This window comes from Esox lucius, chromosome 4 (genome assembly GCF_011004845.1).
Source record: "Esox lucius isolate fEsoLuc1 chromosome 4, fEsoLuc1.pri, whole genome shotgun sequence".
Taxonomy (NCBI): Eukaryota; Metazoa; Chordata; class Actinopteri; order Esociformes; family Esocidae; genus Esox; species Esox lucius.
In genome coordinates this window covers 7,897,638-7,914,842 of record NC_047572.1, presented here as the reverse complement: position 1 = coordinate 7,914,842, position 17,205 = coordinate 7,897,638, and the positions used below count along the sequence as shown (strand labels likewise).

General features: G+C 38.9%; 1 protein-coding gene across 1 annotated transcript in view; it reads right to left on the bottom strand.

Moving 5' to 3' along the window:
* The window catches only part of tnmd (tenomodulin), a 93,915-nt gene extending 87,379 nt beyond the window's left edge, over positions 1–6,536 (bottom strand). Inside the window, exons 1-2 of the mRNA XM_010896024.4 lie at positions 6,449–6,536; positions 1,381–1,515 (exon numbers count right to left, since the gene is read on the bottom strand). Of these exons, the coding sequence (XP_010894326.1) occupies positions 1,381–1,515; positions 6,449–6,496 (183 nt within the window). The 5' untranslated portion in view covers positions 6,497–6,536. The remainder of the gene's footprint in view (positions 1–1,380; positions 1,516–6,448) is intronic.
* Between the last annotated feature and the right edge of the window lie 10,669 nt (positions 6,537–17,205).

Sequence of the window (17,205 nt, the reverse complement as noted above, 5' to 3'; positions counted from 1 at the left end):
TTTATTGGCAAGTCTGACATATGGCTTTTTTTGCAACTCTGCCTAGAAGGCCAGCATCCCGGAGTCACCTATTCACTGTTGATGTTGAGACTGGTGTTTTGTGGGTACTATTTAATGACGCTGCCAGTTGAGGACATGTGAGGCGCCTGTTTCTCAAACTAGACACTCAAATGTATCTTGCTCAGTTGTGCACTGGGGCCTTCAAGTACTCTTTCTACTTTGGTTAGAGCCAGTTGTTGCTGTTCTGTGAAGGGACTAGTAAACACTGTTGTACGAGATCTTCAGGTTCTTGGCAATTTCTCACATGGAAAAGCATTTCTCAGTGCAAGAATAGACTGATGAGTTTTAGAAGAATGTTCTTCGTTTCTGGCCATTTTGAGTCTGCAATCAAACCCACAATTGCTTGAGGCTCCATATTCAGATCTAGTCTAATGAATGCTAGTTTTATTGCTTTAATCAACAGTTTTCAGCAGTGCTAACATAACTGGAAAAGTCTCAAAATGTTTTCTAATGATCAATTCGATTTAAAATGATAAACCTGGATTAACAAACACAACGTGTCATTGGAACAGAGGAGTAATGGTCGCTGATAATGTGCCCATTCAGATATTTCATACAAAATCTACTGTTTCCAGCTACAATAGTCATTTACAATATTAACAATGTCTACACTCTATATCAATTTGATGTTATTTTAATGGACAAAAATTTTGCTTTTCTTTCAAGTACAAGGACATTTCTAAGTGACCCCAAAGTTTTGAATGGTAGTGTATACATAAATCTTATTTAAACAGGCCATGGATTTTACTTAGGTTGTGAAATAATCTAGATCTTAATTATTGTACAAAATAATATGAGTTCCTTAAGTGTTTACTGTTTGATTCTTGGAAGCAGGCCATCTCAACAGCATGATATCTCATTCTAATTAAAATAGTGTTACTTAAATATTTAAAAAGAGAAGTTAATCGACTGATCTTGTTTATGGTAGATACATTTGTTACTAACAAATAATTGTTTCTACATTACAAACAGCAAAAATCAGTACACTCTTTATACGTACTCAGCAGCTACATACAGTATAAACTACCATGTGTATAATACTACATTCTTACCTGATAGTCTTATTTACTACTTGTTTCAAAGGGCTCTCTGTTCATGACTCATTTATTTCCAGAAATACAGTATTATTAACAAGTTATTATTACCTTTTCACAGCTGTATTGTCTCCAGTTATTTTTGGTTACCTTGTTATTGCAGCACTGTAAACTGAGAGGGCAACCCCGGATTTACCCTATACTAAGACTCTTTACAATATCTCTGATCTGCTGCTTTATCGCAAAACCAATATGAAAAGACATGATAAGATTAGCCAGGCCTTACCCTCCCCAGACTTGGACTCCAGAAGTGTCTGAGGCTGAAGATGCCCAGCGTCAGCATCAGAAACACCAGACCCAGAATGAAGGCTCCTCGCTGGTAGGTCTGGTACCTGGTCTTCTTCTCTTTTCCCACCTCCACCTATAAGTACAACATTAAAAATGATCAGAAATCCATTGGTAACCCATTCACTCTACTGAGTGGTTTTACAGAGGCTCTCTAAAGTATTCACCCCTCTTGGACGTTTCCACATTTCGTTGTGCAAGTCAAAATGGATGTAACCAGGAGTTTTTGCCCCTGATGAACTAAAAAATCTATATAATGTCCAAGTGAATTTTTGTATCTACAATTATATTAAATTAATTAAAAATTTTAAACAAAACATTATTGATTGCATTCAAAAATTATTGATTGAAATATTCAGCCCCTTCAGTCAATGTTTGGTAGATATACCATTGGGGGCAATTACAGCCATGAGTCTATTTGAATTACTCTCTAGCTTTGCACATTTGGACACAGCAATTTCTGCCCATTCTCCTTTGCAAAATTGCTCAAGCTCTGTCAAGTTAGATTAGGACCATTCAGGAACAACTATTTTTCATCTCCCGGATAGTCCGTTTTTGAGGACAGCCTGTTCTATAAAGATTCAGATATATTTCACTGGATATCCTCATATCCCTAAACGGAACAACCTTAACGTTCTGTTGATCAGATGCAGACCTTCCATTTCATGATCTGTATTCAAGTTCTCAGCTTTTTTAATTAATATCCAAGTGGAAAAATACACATATATAAAGTGTAAGATCAGAGACATTATTCAGAACAGTGTCTCAGTTGGAAAAGCATGAAATTTGCATTACTAGGGTTGTGGGTTATATTACCACCGGAGCCAGTCATTAACATAGGATGCTCTTGATAAGAGTGTCTGCTAAATGTAATGGATAGAGCTGGTTGAAGGGTTTTATAACATGGTTAGACCTTTTCATAATGCATTGCAATCATCCATTCCAGAGGCCATGCTAATTTTGCCAACTAATTTTGTCTTTTAACAATACGAAATTTAAAAAGATTGCTTGCGTAATTACCTACAAGCATGGCGAATAAGGCAAACATGAAAAATTGCAAATGCAAGGTTACTGGTTTTAACACTGGTCTTCTGGATGTTCTGCTTTAATAGGTCCAACTGACTATAAAATGGCCAATATGCAGACTTTTTACATTACCTTCAGTAATTATTCACATAAATGATCTTGGGTGCATACAAAACATAATACATTTCCATTGGTCAACAGAGGCCAAACAAAAAGAAACTTGAGAACAATAAACTTGATAATCTTCTCCTCAATCCCACTGACAACAAATGGCATACCGGTGCAAGCAGAATCATTCATTTCCTGGTCGCAAAAATTCCACACAGTTCACTAAATGTGAAGCACTGAATAGAGAAGGCAATTATTGTGCCATCTACATCACTTAGTTCATTAAATTGTGTTTAAATGTATTTGATATTTAGTGCTCATTTTACTTTTATATTGGAAAATATGAGACTGAAAGCTACCAGATTGATGAACCTCACCTTCCTCTGGTGGTTTCATTTATTTATTTGTAGCTGGCTGCACTGCTTAACAGCCAGAAAGCAAGTGTGATCGAAACACAATTGTTTCAAATAGCAGCATGATCATGAGCAAGTGTTGAACACAAGCTATTTGTGGAGCCTATAGTTTAGTTCTACAAAGCTGTGACCATCAATAACGTTCAATAATAAAATAAAATGTAATAATGTTAGCATGTAAAAAAGATGTCAAATAACACCAGTGTGTCCAACTAATATCTGTAATAGCTGTACGTATGTTTTTACAGTGACTGTCACTCTATGCAGTCTGCTGGTATGAAACATTCATGTGTTTGTGTTTAAGGGGGCACCAAATCGCATTTTATCAATGTGAGAAGTTCCTGTAAGACTTAAGTAAATAAATAATAATTTGTAAAACCCTAAGCTGACAAAGCATCCCTGCCCCTCCGTTGATGCTGTCCAATTTGCATTGCCAAATTAGCTTTGTCTGGATCAAACCTATAAGATGGAGGTCAACTTGGTGCCAAAACAGAGTGCCTTACAGTAGAACAATGCGCCACTGAGGTCTGACAACTGACATAAGAGACAGGGGAAAGATAGATGAGCGATTATTTGTTGATAGAGCAATAGGATGGATTCTGACCCATGCTGCAGTAGTACAGTCAAACAATAAATTGCAGAAATGCGGAATTATATGAATATTACCCTGCTTATTCACTTTTTTAAATTATATTTAGTTCTGATATTTAGCATCTCACTGAGAACTTTGTAGAACATTGCAGGTCTTTGAGAAGCGCCCAGCATCTGCTAGATAAATGGGATATAGAAATTTTTATGAAATATTCACATATGCAACCTTGACACCTGCACAATTCACATCCATTGATGAAGTTGGTGATAAACATATGCTTGGGATTTTCAAGCGGTACTGTCTTTATGGACAACCAAGGCTTAACTATGCATGCACAAATTAAATAATAAGCATATAGAAAAGCTTCAGTGCTGTACACATTTTTAAAGGTCGTGTTTATTACACTTTCCCTCAATTTAAAATTCTCCCTGCTGGACTCAATTCCCCCAGCCCAAGGCCACAAATTAATAAAAGACGCCTTTTGTTCCCCCACAAAGCTCCAGCGGTGAGGGAATGAAATGTTTTGATTCGCACTGGACTGCTTTCGAAGGTCTCATAGGACCATGAAAAGAAGATATAGAAAATGAATGTTGTTCCATAAAGGAGTTGGGCCATCTTTTCACATGTAATGCAATGATAAAAGAGCATTGTTCATCTGTTGGAAGTCATTGCTACAACAGTTTGTTACAATAGATCGAATAGTTTTTTAGTAAGGCTTCACTATAATTTCAATAACCATTTATAAAAGGCAATAATCGTTAACACTCAATTGTCTTTAGGAGGACCACACAAATTATTAATAAACAACTATGATTTGGTAGATATTGAGCGACTGGCGCAGTTGAAGCACTAGCCAAATATACTATATTGGACAATTATTCTTATTTAGTAAATATGCTTATGATCTCAGAAAGATGAGATGTATTTTTATAAAGATATCCCAAGAAAGGCCCTCAATCAACTTTATCCCAATGATTCTGATGATGATCACCATGTGATCAATAAATCTATCCCAATTTACCAGGAACATGGATACATTGACCAAAAATTAACTGATATATAAATCAATATTTCAGACAGAAATAAAGTAGGTACATATAGCATACTGGAAACAAAATGAATGAAAAAGCTGCACACTCTAAACTCAAATGCATACAATTTTTTAAATAAGACCAACGTTTCGACAGATGCTGTCTTCATCATGGTACAATAGCATACTGCACATGTATGTGATGATCCCAGTAGCCACAAACATCCAAGGCTCTGGCTCCTCTCACAAGCCATGATAATAGCAAACAGATGGTTATATTATCAGAGGGGCAGAAATAAAGAGAATTTTTCCCAGCGTGGAACAAAAATGTGTCCGAAGTGTAATTCTCTACTTCAGTGGCTTGCATAAGTAGTGGAAACTTGACTTGACGACAAAGCTCTGTCTGCCCAGAATATAAATTAGGGGTGGGAGTGGAGTCAAGAGTATGCACACAAATGATTTCAAGTCGACCAGTACTAAACAGGTGTAAGGGTTGACAATTAGCATGGTGGTTTTTTTCTCTGTAGCAGGACTCGGTCAGTGATGAACAGAGCCTAAAGTTACTGGCTGCTCTGAGAGTGAACAAAAAGGGAGGGAGAAGGAGCACTTGAACTAAAGAGAAAAGATGAATCTGCAATAGTTCAACAATCAGACAGGGGGGGGGTTTATAGGAATGGGCATGTTTTCAATCTGCGCACAATCATTGATACATGATAGATTAAAGTAAGACAGATGAAAAAAACATTCTATTCAGTCCACCATGCTGTTTAAGTTATTCCAAAGAGTAGACTAAAAGTTTACTTTACATTTTTAGTTATTTCCCTCTGAAATGTAATACAACAGGTGTTTTCTCAATCTCAATAATTCCCTCAGTTCTCTCTGTTGAAACAATTGACAACATTTTTCACTGACACGAGTGTGATCAATATGGGCCAATTTCTTCCGGTGTCGCAGTCATCAATACACAAGGTTAGCTAGTCAGGCCTCCCAGCTGGGGAGTGCCAACCTGATGACCACAGTCTTGACTATGACGCTGGCTGACGAGTAGCGGGGAAGCACCACAGGTGATGCCAATTGGCCAGCATTGCATCAAACTCCAGCAGCTCCATCAGGGCAAGCATGCCCTCACACGCGTTGACCCCGATGACTTCCTGGTTGGCAGTGTGGATAAAAGCATGAATAGATTGGCATAGTTTCCTATGAGGACAGCCTGCCATGGTAGTTGTTTAGGTAAGACAGGACTGTAGATACTATTAGACGCAGTTGGGGAGGGGTGAAAAAAACAGTCCAACAACTCAATATCTGTGAGCACATTTTATGGAGATATGCTCTTTACATTTTGGCTAACCGCATTAAGCACAAAATAATTAAAAAGAGAAACCTCCCTGTATTTTTATTTTTTTACACTGAGCTCCCTAACTCAGGTCAACTCATGCAACTTCTATGTAATGAAAAACAAATAACACCAAGATCCGAGTTGACAGAGATGGCAGTGAATAAATGTGGGATTAAAATGTGACACACCCAGTAAGATAACAATATCAAGTCCCATTCTATTTGGAATTGTAAAGAGCCAACATTTGGCCATTATATGATGTCAGTTATAGGTATAGGATTTTGAAAGAATGATTTCACTTTTTTAATCCTAACATTGTGATTACATCTTAGCCCCTTAACAAATAACATTTATTTTCTCTGTAACAACAACATTTGTTATCAATTTAGTTGCATTAGTTATCTTTTTGTTACCTTATATGCATTTAATTAGTAGGAATTTTGCATTAATATCTCAAAATTATATTAACATTATTCAATACAAAAATTTAAATAGTGAACTCACATCTTTCCATAAAGCTTGCTGACTGCTGGATTGAGAGCTATTTTCCATAATGCAAGCTCACAGAAGAATTTCACAGCTTCACTCGTCCTAGCCGGTAAAAGTACTGAGTCTCTAGAAGGAAAAGAGTCCAAACTTCATTCCATTGGTAATTTGGGAGTGCACTAAAAGGGGAGGGAGGTTTCAGATGGGATGGAATTACTAAAACACTTGTGATTCCCATCATAAGCAAAGCAGATGTCTCCTGCAGAAGTCTGCTAGAAATTCAAAGGGTGGAATATCTAAAGGTAGATTCTTAACTCTGAGATACTGCATTGCAGACAGGATAGTTATAATAATTTACTTTCAATTTTATGCCTCCCAGAGGGCAATGGTAACTTTTGAAAGTGTGTGAAAAAATACTTGAAATTATATTTCTTTTCAATTATATTTCATGAGGAATAGAAGGCTTTTAACATTTTTGCATTTCTGCTCAATCCTGGCTGTCTAACAGCTCTAATAAGGGCATGAACCAATCAACCAACACAGACAGGAACAATACTCAGGACAGTGTGTCCCATTCAGTGCAAAATAATCCAGTTCATTTTTAAAGTCTAAAGCCTGTGACTGTAACTGTCCAGTCAGGTAAGCTGGATGCTATTGTAACAAGATCTAGCAGATTCCATGCCTGGCTCCCAAATGTATTAGTCTGGCCAAATGCTACGCCCACAAACGTTTATTCTCTGCAGAGTCTGGACCTGTCTTCCACTCTCTCAATTTCTCAAATTGCAAACCCATTCTTGCTGTTGATTGGTCCCAGAAACCAATGGGTTGGTTCAGAGCACAAAGAGTAGATAAAGCAATGTCTTCTGTCATTGCTTTGACATTGATTGGTGAAAAACAATCAATAATGACTTAGTTTTTAGCAATATAGTACCTCTTAAATTTCACTAGAAACACCTTGAGGCTGTTTCAGACTGAATTATGTTGAGAATAATACAGCAGTGAAAAAATAATGTTTGAGAAGTCCAGCAAGCAGGTTTTCAACCTTTCAGACTAAAAGAGAACCCAAAGTTGTTTGGGTATTACGGCTGTGATCGATATACAGTATGCAGCATTTACAGAACTGATGTCCTTCTCATAGAAATAGTCAGTTCATTGATCAATTCTGCATTGATTGTGTCTTAAGTAAATTAATTGTTTGAATGATGGGCACATAATCCAGGGAAAGTTAAAGGGATAATGGATGATTTTAAATGAAAGAACACAACATTTAGCATTTAGTTGATGACATGTGTACTTTCTCTATTTTCAGAGTCCATTGCTCAACAACTGCTCCCAATTAGCAGGGTTGAGGTACAATTTTAGAGAGATAGGAAAGGGGTAATTAATTTCTGAATTTTTACACAGAGCACCTCCCCTGCCTTTTCCCATATCGCCATTCCACCTCTTGAAACAATCGTTTCTATTTCCTAACAAGGATATTTTTTCTAACAACCTGAAAATGTCACTGCATCCTAGTGTTACAATAACTAATTAAGCATTAACAGGGTAAGCCTGGGAAGCCTATTGATATTCTTGTATACTTTTCCCTTGACATGCTCAAATAAATCAATCACAGATTACTGTATATTTTCTAATTTCCCACAGACTGGCCTGTAGGGGGTGCCGATTTGAATTCACACTTTAAATCCGCATCAGTGAGTAGTAAATATAGGCTATAATGTGTCAGAATGGTGATTTATGACCCTGGAGGGCGGGATTTCCAGTATGACGTGTGTTAGGGTGGGACTTCTGGAGTGATACTGTTTCATCCCCTCGACAACTTTAAACAGTACATCTACCGTATTATGTGGGCCTTGTTTTGGCCCCAAATAAAACCCTTTTAGAAAGGTGTCCCATAAACTGGCATTAAAACCCATTTGATCAGTCACACCAGAGTTAATCTCATGGCCTTCGGGTAATTCATAAAATGCAACCTCCGGTAGCTCTGGGTTGAAAATGTATCCACAGATCCGACCATCGTCCAATTTCCATTCCTGTGCCAACATATCCTGGTGTAGTTGATGGATTTGGTGTTTCACAACCTGCCATGTTTTGTATGGTGTAGGTAAGTTTACTCAGGCAAGACTGAATGACCATCACTGATGTCTGCGTGGTTTAAATACACAGACCACGCCAATCATCCCATAAAATATGGAAGGTTAACAACCACCGGTTGTAGGCCATCTGTTGTAGCACTTGTCCGAGTATAAAACACCAGCGGGTTTATAGAATTGCTGGAACCTGTCACCCTTTTGTTGAACACCAATCATCTTGCCGCTGACACAACACTTTTATTGCCTGGGAATTTAACATTCTGGAACCCTAAGACCCATTTGTTAAACATCAAAACATAACCCACCTGTTATAACACTAGTCTGGTTTGCTCATTAGGCGTTGTAAAACATCAAACACAGACACATCAATGTAATCATAAATTACAAAGTAACCGGACATGAATACGTCACTCCTGAAGTCCCACCCTAACACACGTCATACAGGAAGTCCATAGGTCACACCGGAAGTCACACCCTACAAACCAGATGTCCTGCCCACCTGTCACATCAATCTGGAAGTCCCGCATAAGTCATAAATCACCATTCGGACACATTATACCCTATATTTACTACTTTAGCGCAACCCTCACTGAGCCAAATACCCCTGTTTCGTAGTCCTAGTTATCTAGTTATGTTGTGACTTTTTACGAAGAGGAACTGCAAAGGAACTATCAACAGTCAAGGACCCTTAGAATCCTGACTGGCAACAGCTCCACCATGGGACATTCTACGCGTCCCTATTTTTAAGGAAACCCCACACAAGCCTCACCATTCTTGCAAGAGAAAAATTTATATTGTGTAGGTTACGTTTGAAATGTAATCTGTTACATTTACAAGTTACCTGTCCACATTTGTAATCAGTAAAGTAACTTTTTGATAACTCAATAACCCAATCATATTACTTTAAATTACTTTTAGATTACTTTCATATTTAGAGGAATTAGAAAAAATATAGGAACAGCCTATAACCAATTGAAAACCTTTTGTGGGATCAATCCATGTTAGACTTTACATAGTTGGCCAAAAAATGGAATTTGCATTTTACCTTATGGTCATCTTCAGTGCCTTTGGAATGGGTTTCTAAACCATTGCTTTTTACTTCAATATGATTGGGCTACATCTCAACATTACACGCTAAAGAGCTGTCAGATATTCAGTCATTCCAATTAATCCAATAACCCTCTATCTTTCAGAATCTGACTGACTTTTATCTGACTTTTATCTGAACATAACAACATTCAAGGATGTTAGCTTATTCTGTTATTTGTGTTTTATTTATGACAATGCTGACAGGCCACAGGCTCAGCACTAAAAATAAAGATAAAAATACTGGTGGACACCAAATATTGGTGGACATCGGAGTTCTTAAACAAACCTTGGACCATCCTGCCACAGCAGGTAGATCCAGGTTATGTATCTTTTACCATCAACTACTACAAACTCACCAATGTGCCACTGAAATTAGAATGTTGGAACTCAGATATTACATTTCATTTGTGGCAGCTTTGTTTGTTTCTTATTTTTTTCTTATTCTAATTGAATCTACAAGAAGGAAAGGTACCAAACAAATTAATCGAAATCAAGTAAGGCTGGAATGCTAGAGGAGACTGTCACCCAGGAAAGCGCTTGCTGGTCCGGAAAACCAGGTACTCGTTCTCTGAGGCTGACATAAGGGACAGTCTCAATAGAGTAAACATTCTACAAGCTGCCGGTCCAGATGGTATCTCCGGTTGCATCTTCAGAGTTTGTGCCAAACAGCAGGTGGGCCTCTTTAAAACATATTTAACTTGTCCCAGAGTGTAGTTCCCACATTCCACTCCCACCGTTATCCCAGTGCCCAAGAAAACCAAGTTAACATGTCCAAATGGCTATCGCCACCCCACACAAACCCCCATCATCATGAATCTGCCAAGTAAATGGGACTCGCAGCAATTTGTGAAATGTTACAGATGCCCTGAACCGTAAGGTGAACACATTTTATTTGGTACTGCTTTTTTTTTATACTTTATCTTGTTATTTCAAGGTACTATCTCAAAATTACGAGATAAACTCTTCAAAAATGTTATAACTAGATAACTATCTCGTAATTACAAGATAAACTACAAGAGATGCAGCAGCAAAAAATTAAAATAACACTAGAACCACAAAGACAGTAATTTTCAATAGGTCATTCGGAAGGTTTTCATTCAGAAGTGCATTGACTGTAAAAACCCAAATATGACGAGACTCTATAAACTCTATTAAATATTTTCTGACTGTATTCTGCTACAATGCCCAAACTATATTGATAAAAAACAATCCCTTTCACAAATTTTCAATGGAGAATACATAGGAGGCGGTTTGGATGATGTACACAATCATCCAATCACATTGAGAAGCAATAACATTTTGGACACACTTCCACTCAAAAATCCCATATTTTGAGTGGAAGCCCAAGATTATGAACAACTATTACATATATGTCATAGCTTTTTTCTCATCTTTACCCAGGGTGCCAATAATCGTTATGGGCGATGCATGCTGAGAGAATGCTGTTCTAGACTGAGAATCAGCATTCAACACTATTGTTCACTCCAAACAAATCAACAAGCTCAGAGCACTGGGTCTTATAGGGTATATCTTCAGCCGTCTGCCTTATTGCCTGCTCAGCCATGACTACGTGGTTCTGCACAAAATCAAGTACATTATACATTTTTCCAATGACACCTCAGTTATAGGTCTGATAACCAAGATTAGTCAGCCTACAGAGAGGAGGTAAGCAAACTGGCATCATGCGACCTGGAGGAAAACCTCTACTTTAAAATGGTTGTTGCAAAGGATAGCAGACGTTTCACACTGATCCTTACTTTCTTTCATTATGTATGACAGAGAACAACTTCCAAACATTGTTCACCCACCTGGTTGAGGACAAGTTGACGGCCGAGGATATATTGCTTTTCCCCCATCCGACATACAGTGGATATAAAAAAGTCTACACACCCCTGTTAAAAAATCAAGTTATTGTGATGTAAAAGAATGAGACAAAGATAAATCATGTCAGAACCTTTTCCACCTTTAATGTGACCTATAACGTGAACAATTCATTTTAAAACAAACTGAAATCTTTGAGGGGGAAAAATAATAAACTATGACACAATAACCTGGTTGCGTAAGTGTGCACACCCTTAAACTAAGACTTTGTTGAAACATCTTTTTATTTTATTACAGCACTCAGTCTTTTGGGGTAGGAGTCTATTAGCATGGCACATCTTGACGTGGCAATATTTGCCCACTCTTCTTTGCAAAAGCGCTCCAAATCTGTCAGAATGCGAGGACATCTCCTGTGCACAGCCCTCTTCAGATCACCACACAGATGTTCAATTGGATTCAGGTCTGGGCTCTGGCTAGGCCATTCTACAATGTTAATCTTCTTCTGGTGAAGCCATGCTTTTGTGGATTTGGATGTGTGCTTTGGGTTGTTGTCATGCTGAAAAGTGAAATTCATCTTCAGCTTTATAACATACGCCTGAAGGTTTTGTGCCAAAATTGCCTGGTATTTGGAACCATTCATAATTCCCTCCACTCTGACTAAGGCCCTGGTTCCAGCTAAAGAAAAACAGCCCCAAAGCATGATGCTGCCACCACCATGCTTCACTGTGGGTATGGTGTCCTTTGGGTGATGTGCAATGTTGTTTTTGCGCCAAATATACCTTTTGGAATTATGGCCAAAAAGTTCAACCTTGATTTCATCAGACCATAACACATTTTCCCATGTGCTTTTGGGGACAATTTATGTTTGTTTTTGCAAACTTCAGCCAGGCTTGGATGTTTTTCTTTGTAGGAAAAGGCTTCCGTCTTGCCACCCTACCCCATAGCCCATTCATATGAAGAATACGGGAGATTGTTGTCACATTTATCACACAGCCAGTACTTGCCAGAAATTCCTGCAGTTTCTGTAATGTTGCTGTAGGCCTCTTTGAAGCCTCCCTGACCAGTTTTCTTCTCGTCTTTTCATCCATTTTGGAGGGACGTCCAGTTCTTGGTAATATCTCTGTTGTGCCATATTTTCTCCACTTGATGATGACTGTTTTCACTGTGTTCCATGGTGTATCTAATGCTTTGGAAATTATTTTGTTCTCCTGACTAATACATTTCAACAGTGAGATCCCTCTGATGCTTTGGAAGCTCTCTGCGGACCATGGCTTTGCTCTGAGATGCAATTACTAAAATGTCAGGGAAATCCTTCTAGAACAGCTAAACTTTATTTGTGATTAATCAGAGTCACTTTAAAGGATGGCAGGTGTGTAATTACTTCTATTTGGTTAATTCTGAACACAGCCACATTCCCAGTAATAAGAGGATGTGCACACTTGTGCAACCAGGTTATTGTAAGGTTTTTATTTTTCATTTTTCCCCCTCGAAGATTTCAGTTTGTTTTTCAATTGAATTGTTCACATTATAGGTCACATTAAAAGTGGAAAAAGATTTATCTTTGTCTCATTCTTTTACATGACATAAACCTGGCATTTTAACAGGGGTGTGTAGACTTTTTATATCCACTGTACATTCCCAAGACTTTAAGGAAAAAATATATAAAAAAAGAGATGCACGAATGACGTTATACTAATGAGACAACAATGACGGATAAACAACACACTGCTATCATGGACACTATTGGCAAATGGCCAATTAATTACAAATATGTTAATAATATTTAAAAACATAATATTATTTTGCATTTGTAAAGTGCTTTTTACTATAGAGGAATAATATCAAAGGGCATAAAAAAGAAAATGAAATCAAGAAAATAAGAAATAATAAAGTAATATGAAATAAATAAAAAAACTATCAGAGTAAAATTAAAAATACAGTGGGGAGAACAAGTATTTGATATACTGCTGATTTTGCAGGTTTTCCTACTTACAAAGCATGTAGAGGTCTGTAATTTCTATCATATGTACACTGCAACTGTGAGAGATGGAATCTAAAACAAAAATAAAGAAAATCACATTGTATGATTTTTTTTATAATTAATTAGCATTTTATTGCATGACATAAGTATTTGATCACCTACCAACCAGCAAAAATTCCGGCTCTCACAGACTTGTTTGTTTTTCTTTAAGAAACCCTCCTGATCTCCACTAATTACCTGTATTAACTGCACCTGTTTGAACTTGTTACCTGTATAAAAGACACCTGTCCACACACTCCAACCTCTCCACAATGGCCAAGACCAGAGAGCTGTGTAAGGACATCAGGGATAAAATTGTAGACCTGCACAATGCTGGGATGGGCTACAGGACAATAGGCAAGCAGCTTGGGGAGAAGGCAACAACTGTTGTCACAATTATTAGAAAATGGAAGAAGTTCAAAATGACGGTCAATCTCCCTCGGTCTGGGGCTCCATGCAAGATCTCACCTCATGGGGCATCAATGATCATGAGGAAGGTGAGGGATCAGCCCAGAACTACACGACAGGACCTGGTCAATGACCTGAAGAGAGCTGGGACCACAGTCTCAAAGAAAACCATTTGAAACACACTACGCCGTCATGGATTAAATTCCTGCAGTGCACGCAAGGTCCCCCTGCTCAAGCCAGCGCATGTCCAGGCCAGTCTGAAGTTTGCCAACGACCATCTGGATGATCCAGAGGAGGAATGGGACAAGGTTATGTGGTCTTATGAGACAAAAATAGAGCTTTTTGGTCTAAACTCCACTCGCCGTGTTTGGTGGAAGAAGAAGGATGAGTACAACCCCAAGAACACCCTCCCAACCGTGAAGCATGGAGGTGGAAACATAATTCTTTGGGGATGTTTTTCTGCAAAGGGGACAGGACGACTGCACCGTATTGAGGGGAGGATGGATGGGGTCATGTATCGCGAGATCTTGGCCAACAACCTCCTTCCATCTGTAAGATCATTGAAGATGGGTTGTGGCTGGGTCTTCCAGCATGCCAGGGCAACACAGCCAGGGCAACTAAGGAGTGGCTTCCGTAAGAAGCATCTCAAGGTCCTGGGGTGGCCTAGACAGTCTCCAGACCTGAACCCAATAGAAAATCTTTGGAAGGAGCTGAAAGTCCGTATTGCCCAGCAACAGCACCGAATCCTGAAGGATTTGGAGAAGCTCTGTATGGAAGAGTGGGCCAATATCCCTGCTGCAGTGTGTGCAAACTTGGTCAAGAACTACAGTAAATGTATGATCTCTGTAATTGAAAACAATGGTTTATGTACCAAATATTAAGTTCTGCTTCTCTGATGTATCAAATACTTATGTCATGCAATAAAATGCAAATTAATTACTTAAAAATCATAAAATCATTTTTGTTTTAGATTCCGTCACTCAGAGTTGAAGAGTACCTATGATATAAATGACAGACTTCTACATACTTTGTAAGTGGGAAACCTGCAAAATCAGCAGTGTATCAAATACTTTTCTCCCCACTGTATATACAGAATATATACACTCACCTAAAGGATTATTAGGAACACCTGTTCAATTTCTCATTAATGCAATTATCTAATCAACCAATTACATGGCAGTTACTTCAATGCATTTAGGGGTGTGTTCCTGGACAAGACAATCTCCTGAACTCCAAACTGAATGTCAGAATGGGAAAGAAAGGTGATTTAAGCAATTTTGAGCGTGGCATGGTTGTTGGTGCCAGACGGGCCGGTCTAAGTATTTCACAATCTGCTCAGTTATTGGGATTTTCACGCACAACCATTTCTATGGTTTACAAAGAATGGTGTGAAAAGGGAAAAACATCCAGTATGCGGCAGTCCTGTACGCAAAAATGCCTTGTTGATGCTAGAGGTCAGAGGAGAATGGGCCGACTGATTCAAGCTGATAGAAGAGCAACTTTGACTGAAATAACCACTCATAATAATAATAATATTATTATGAGGCGTATGGGCTACAACAGCAGAAGACCCATACCGGGTACCACTCATCTCCACTACAAATAGGAAAAAAAGAGGCTACAATTTGCACGAGCTCACCAAAATTGGACAGTTGAAGACTGGAAGATTGTTGCCTGGTCTGATGAGTCTCGATTTCTGTTGAGACATTCAGATGGTAGAGTCAGAATTTGGCGTAAACAGAATGAGAACATGGATCCATCATGCCTTGTTACCACTGTGCAGGCTGGTGGTGGTGGTGTAATGGTGTGGGGGATGTTTTCGTGGCACATTTTAGGCCCCTTAGTGCCAATTGGGCATTGTTTAAATGCCACGGCCTACATGAGCATTGTTTCTGACCATGTCCATCCCTTTATGACCACCATGTACCCATCCTCTGACGGCTACTTCCAGCAGGATAATGCACCATGTCACAAAGCTGGAATCATTTCAAATTGGTTTCTTGAACATGACAATGAGTTCACTGTACTGAAATGGCCCCCACAGTCACCAGATCTCAACCCAATAGAGCATCTTTGGGATGTGGTGGAACGGGAGCTTCGTGCCCTGGATGTGCATCCCAGAAATCTCCATCAACTGCAAGATGCTATCCTATCAATATGGGCCAACATTTCTAAAGAATGCTTTCAGCACCTTATTGAATCAATGCCACGTAGAATTAAGGCAGTTCTGAAGGCGAAAGGGGGTCAAACACAGTATTAGTATGGTGTTCCTAATAATCCTTTTGGTGAGTGTATATTAAACTACAATGATAATACACTAAACTAAAATAATAATACATGTTATTATATCATAATGTACTGCACCTTTTGCTTAAAGGGAAGGGTAGAGATGTGTCTTATGGCCTGATTTAAAAGCCATGATTGTCTATACAGCCATGAGGCTGTCAGGAAGGGAGTTCCAGAGATGAGTTCCAGAGGTAAGTTCCAGAGGTGAGGCCCAAAGGTGAGTTCCAGAGGTGAGTTCCAGAGGTGAGGTCCAGAGGAGAGGCCCAGATTTGAGTTCCAGAGGTGAGTTCCAGAGGTGAGTTCCAGAGGTGAGGTCCAGAGGAGAGGTCCAGAGGAGAGGTCCAGAGGTCAGATCCAATGTAGCTTTATAGACGAAAAGTATCATTTTAAAGTCAATTATTTAAGGGACAGGAAGCTAATGAACGTTGGCAAGGCAAGGTGTGATGTGGTCAGATTTATTTGATTGTCTCTGGATCATTGTAGCACTGTTTTGGATGAGCTCTTATTTTATGACTTGAATTTGCTGGCAGGCCCCCTGGAGAAAACAAATGAATGGATAAGCTTTTCTGCATCAGAAAAGGTGAGAGAAGGTCTTAGGCGAGAGAGGTTCTTAAGGTAATTTTTTTAATATTTTACAGACATGACTAATGTGGGCCTGTTAAGAGAGAGTAGGGTCAAATGTCATACCCAGATTGGTGATGACTTAAGAGGGAAATTATGTGGCCTTCAAAGGCCGGGCAGACGTTGTCAGAGATGGAGATTTGCTGTGGGGTGCCTATAAGCATTGCTTCTGTCTTGCTGCTATTGAGTTCGAGGACGTTGTTCTGCATCCATCCATGTTTTACATCCATCCATCCATGTTTTACATCATCCAGACGGCTGGACAGTGTTGACATGGCAGATGTTGTGTCAGGTTTGGTTCTAATGTACGCCTGTGTCATCTGTGTAGAAGTGGAATTAAACACTGCGATGTCTGAAGATCTGGCCAAGTAGGAGCATGTATAGCAGGAAGAGAATATGTCCTAGCACCGACTCTTGTGGGACACCACAGGTTAATG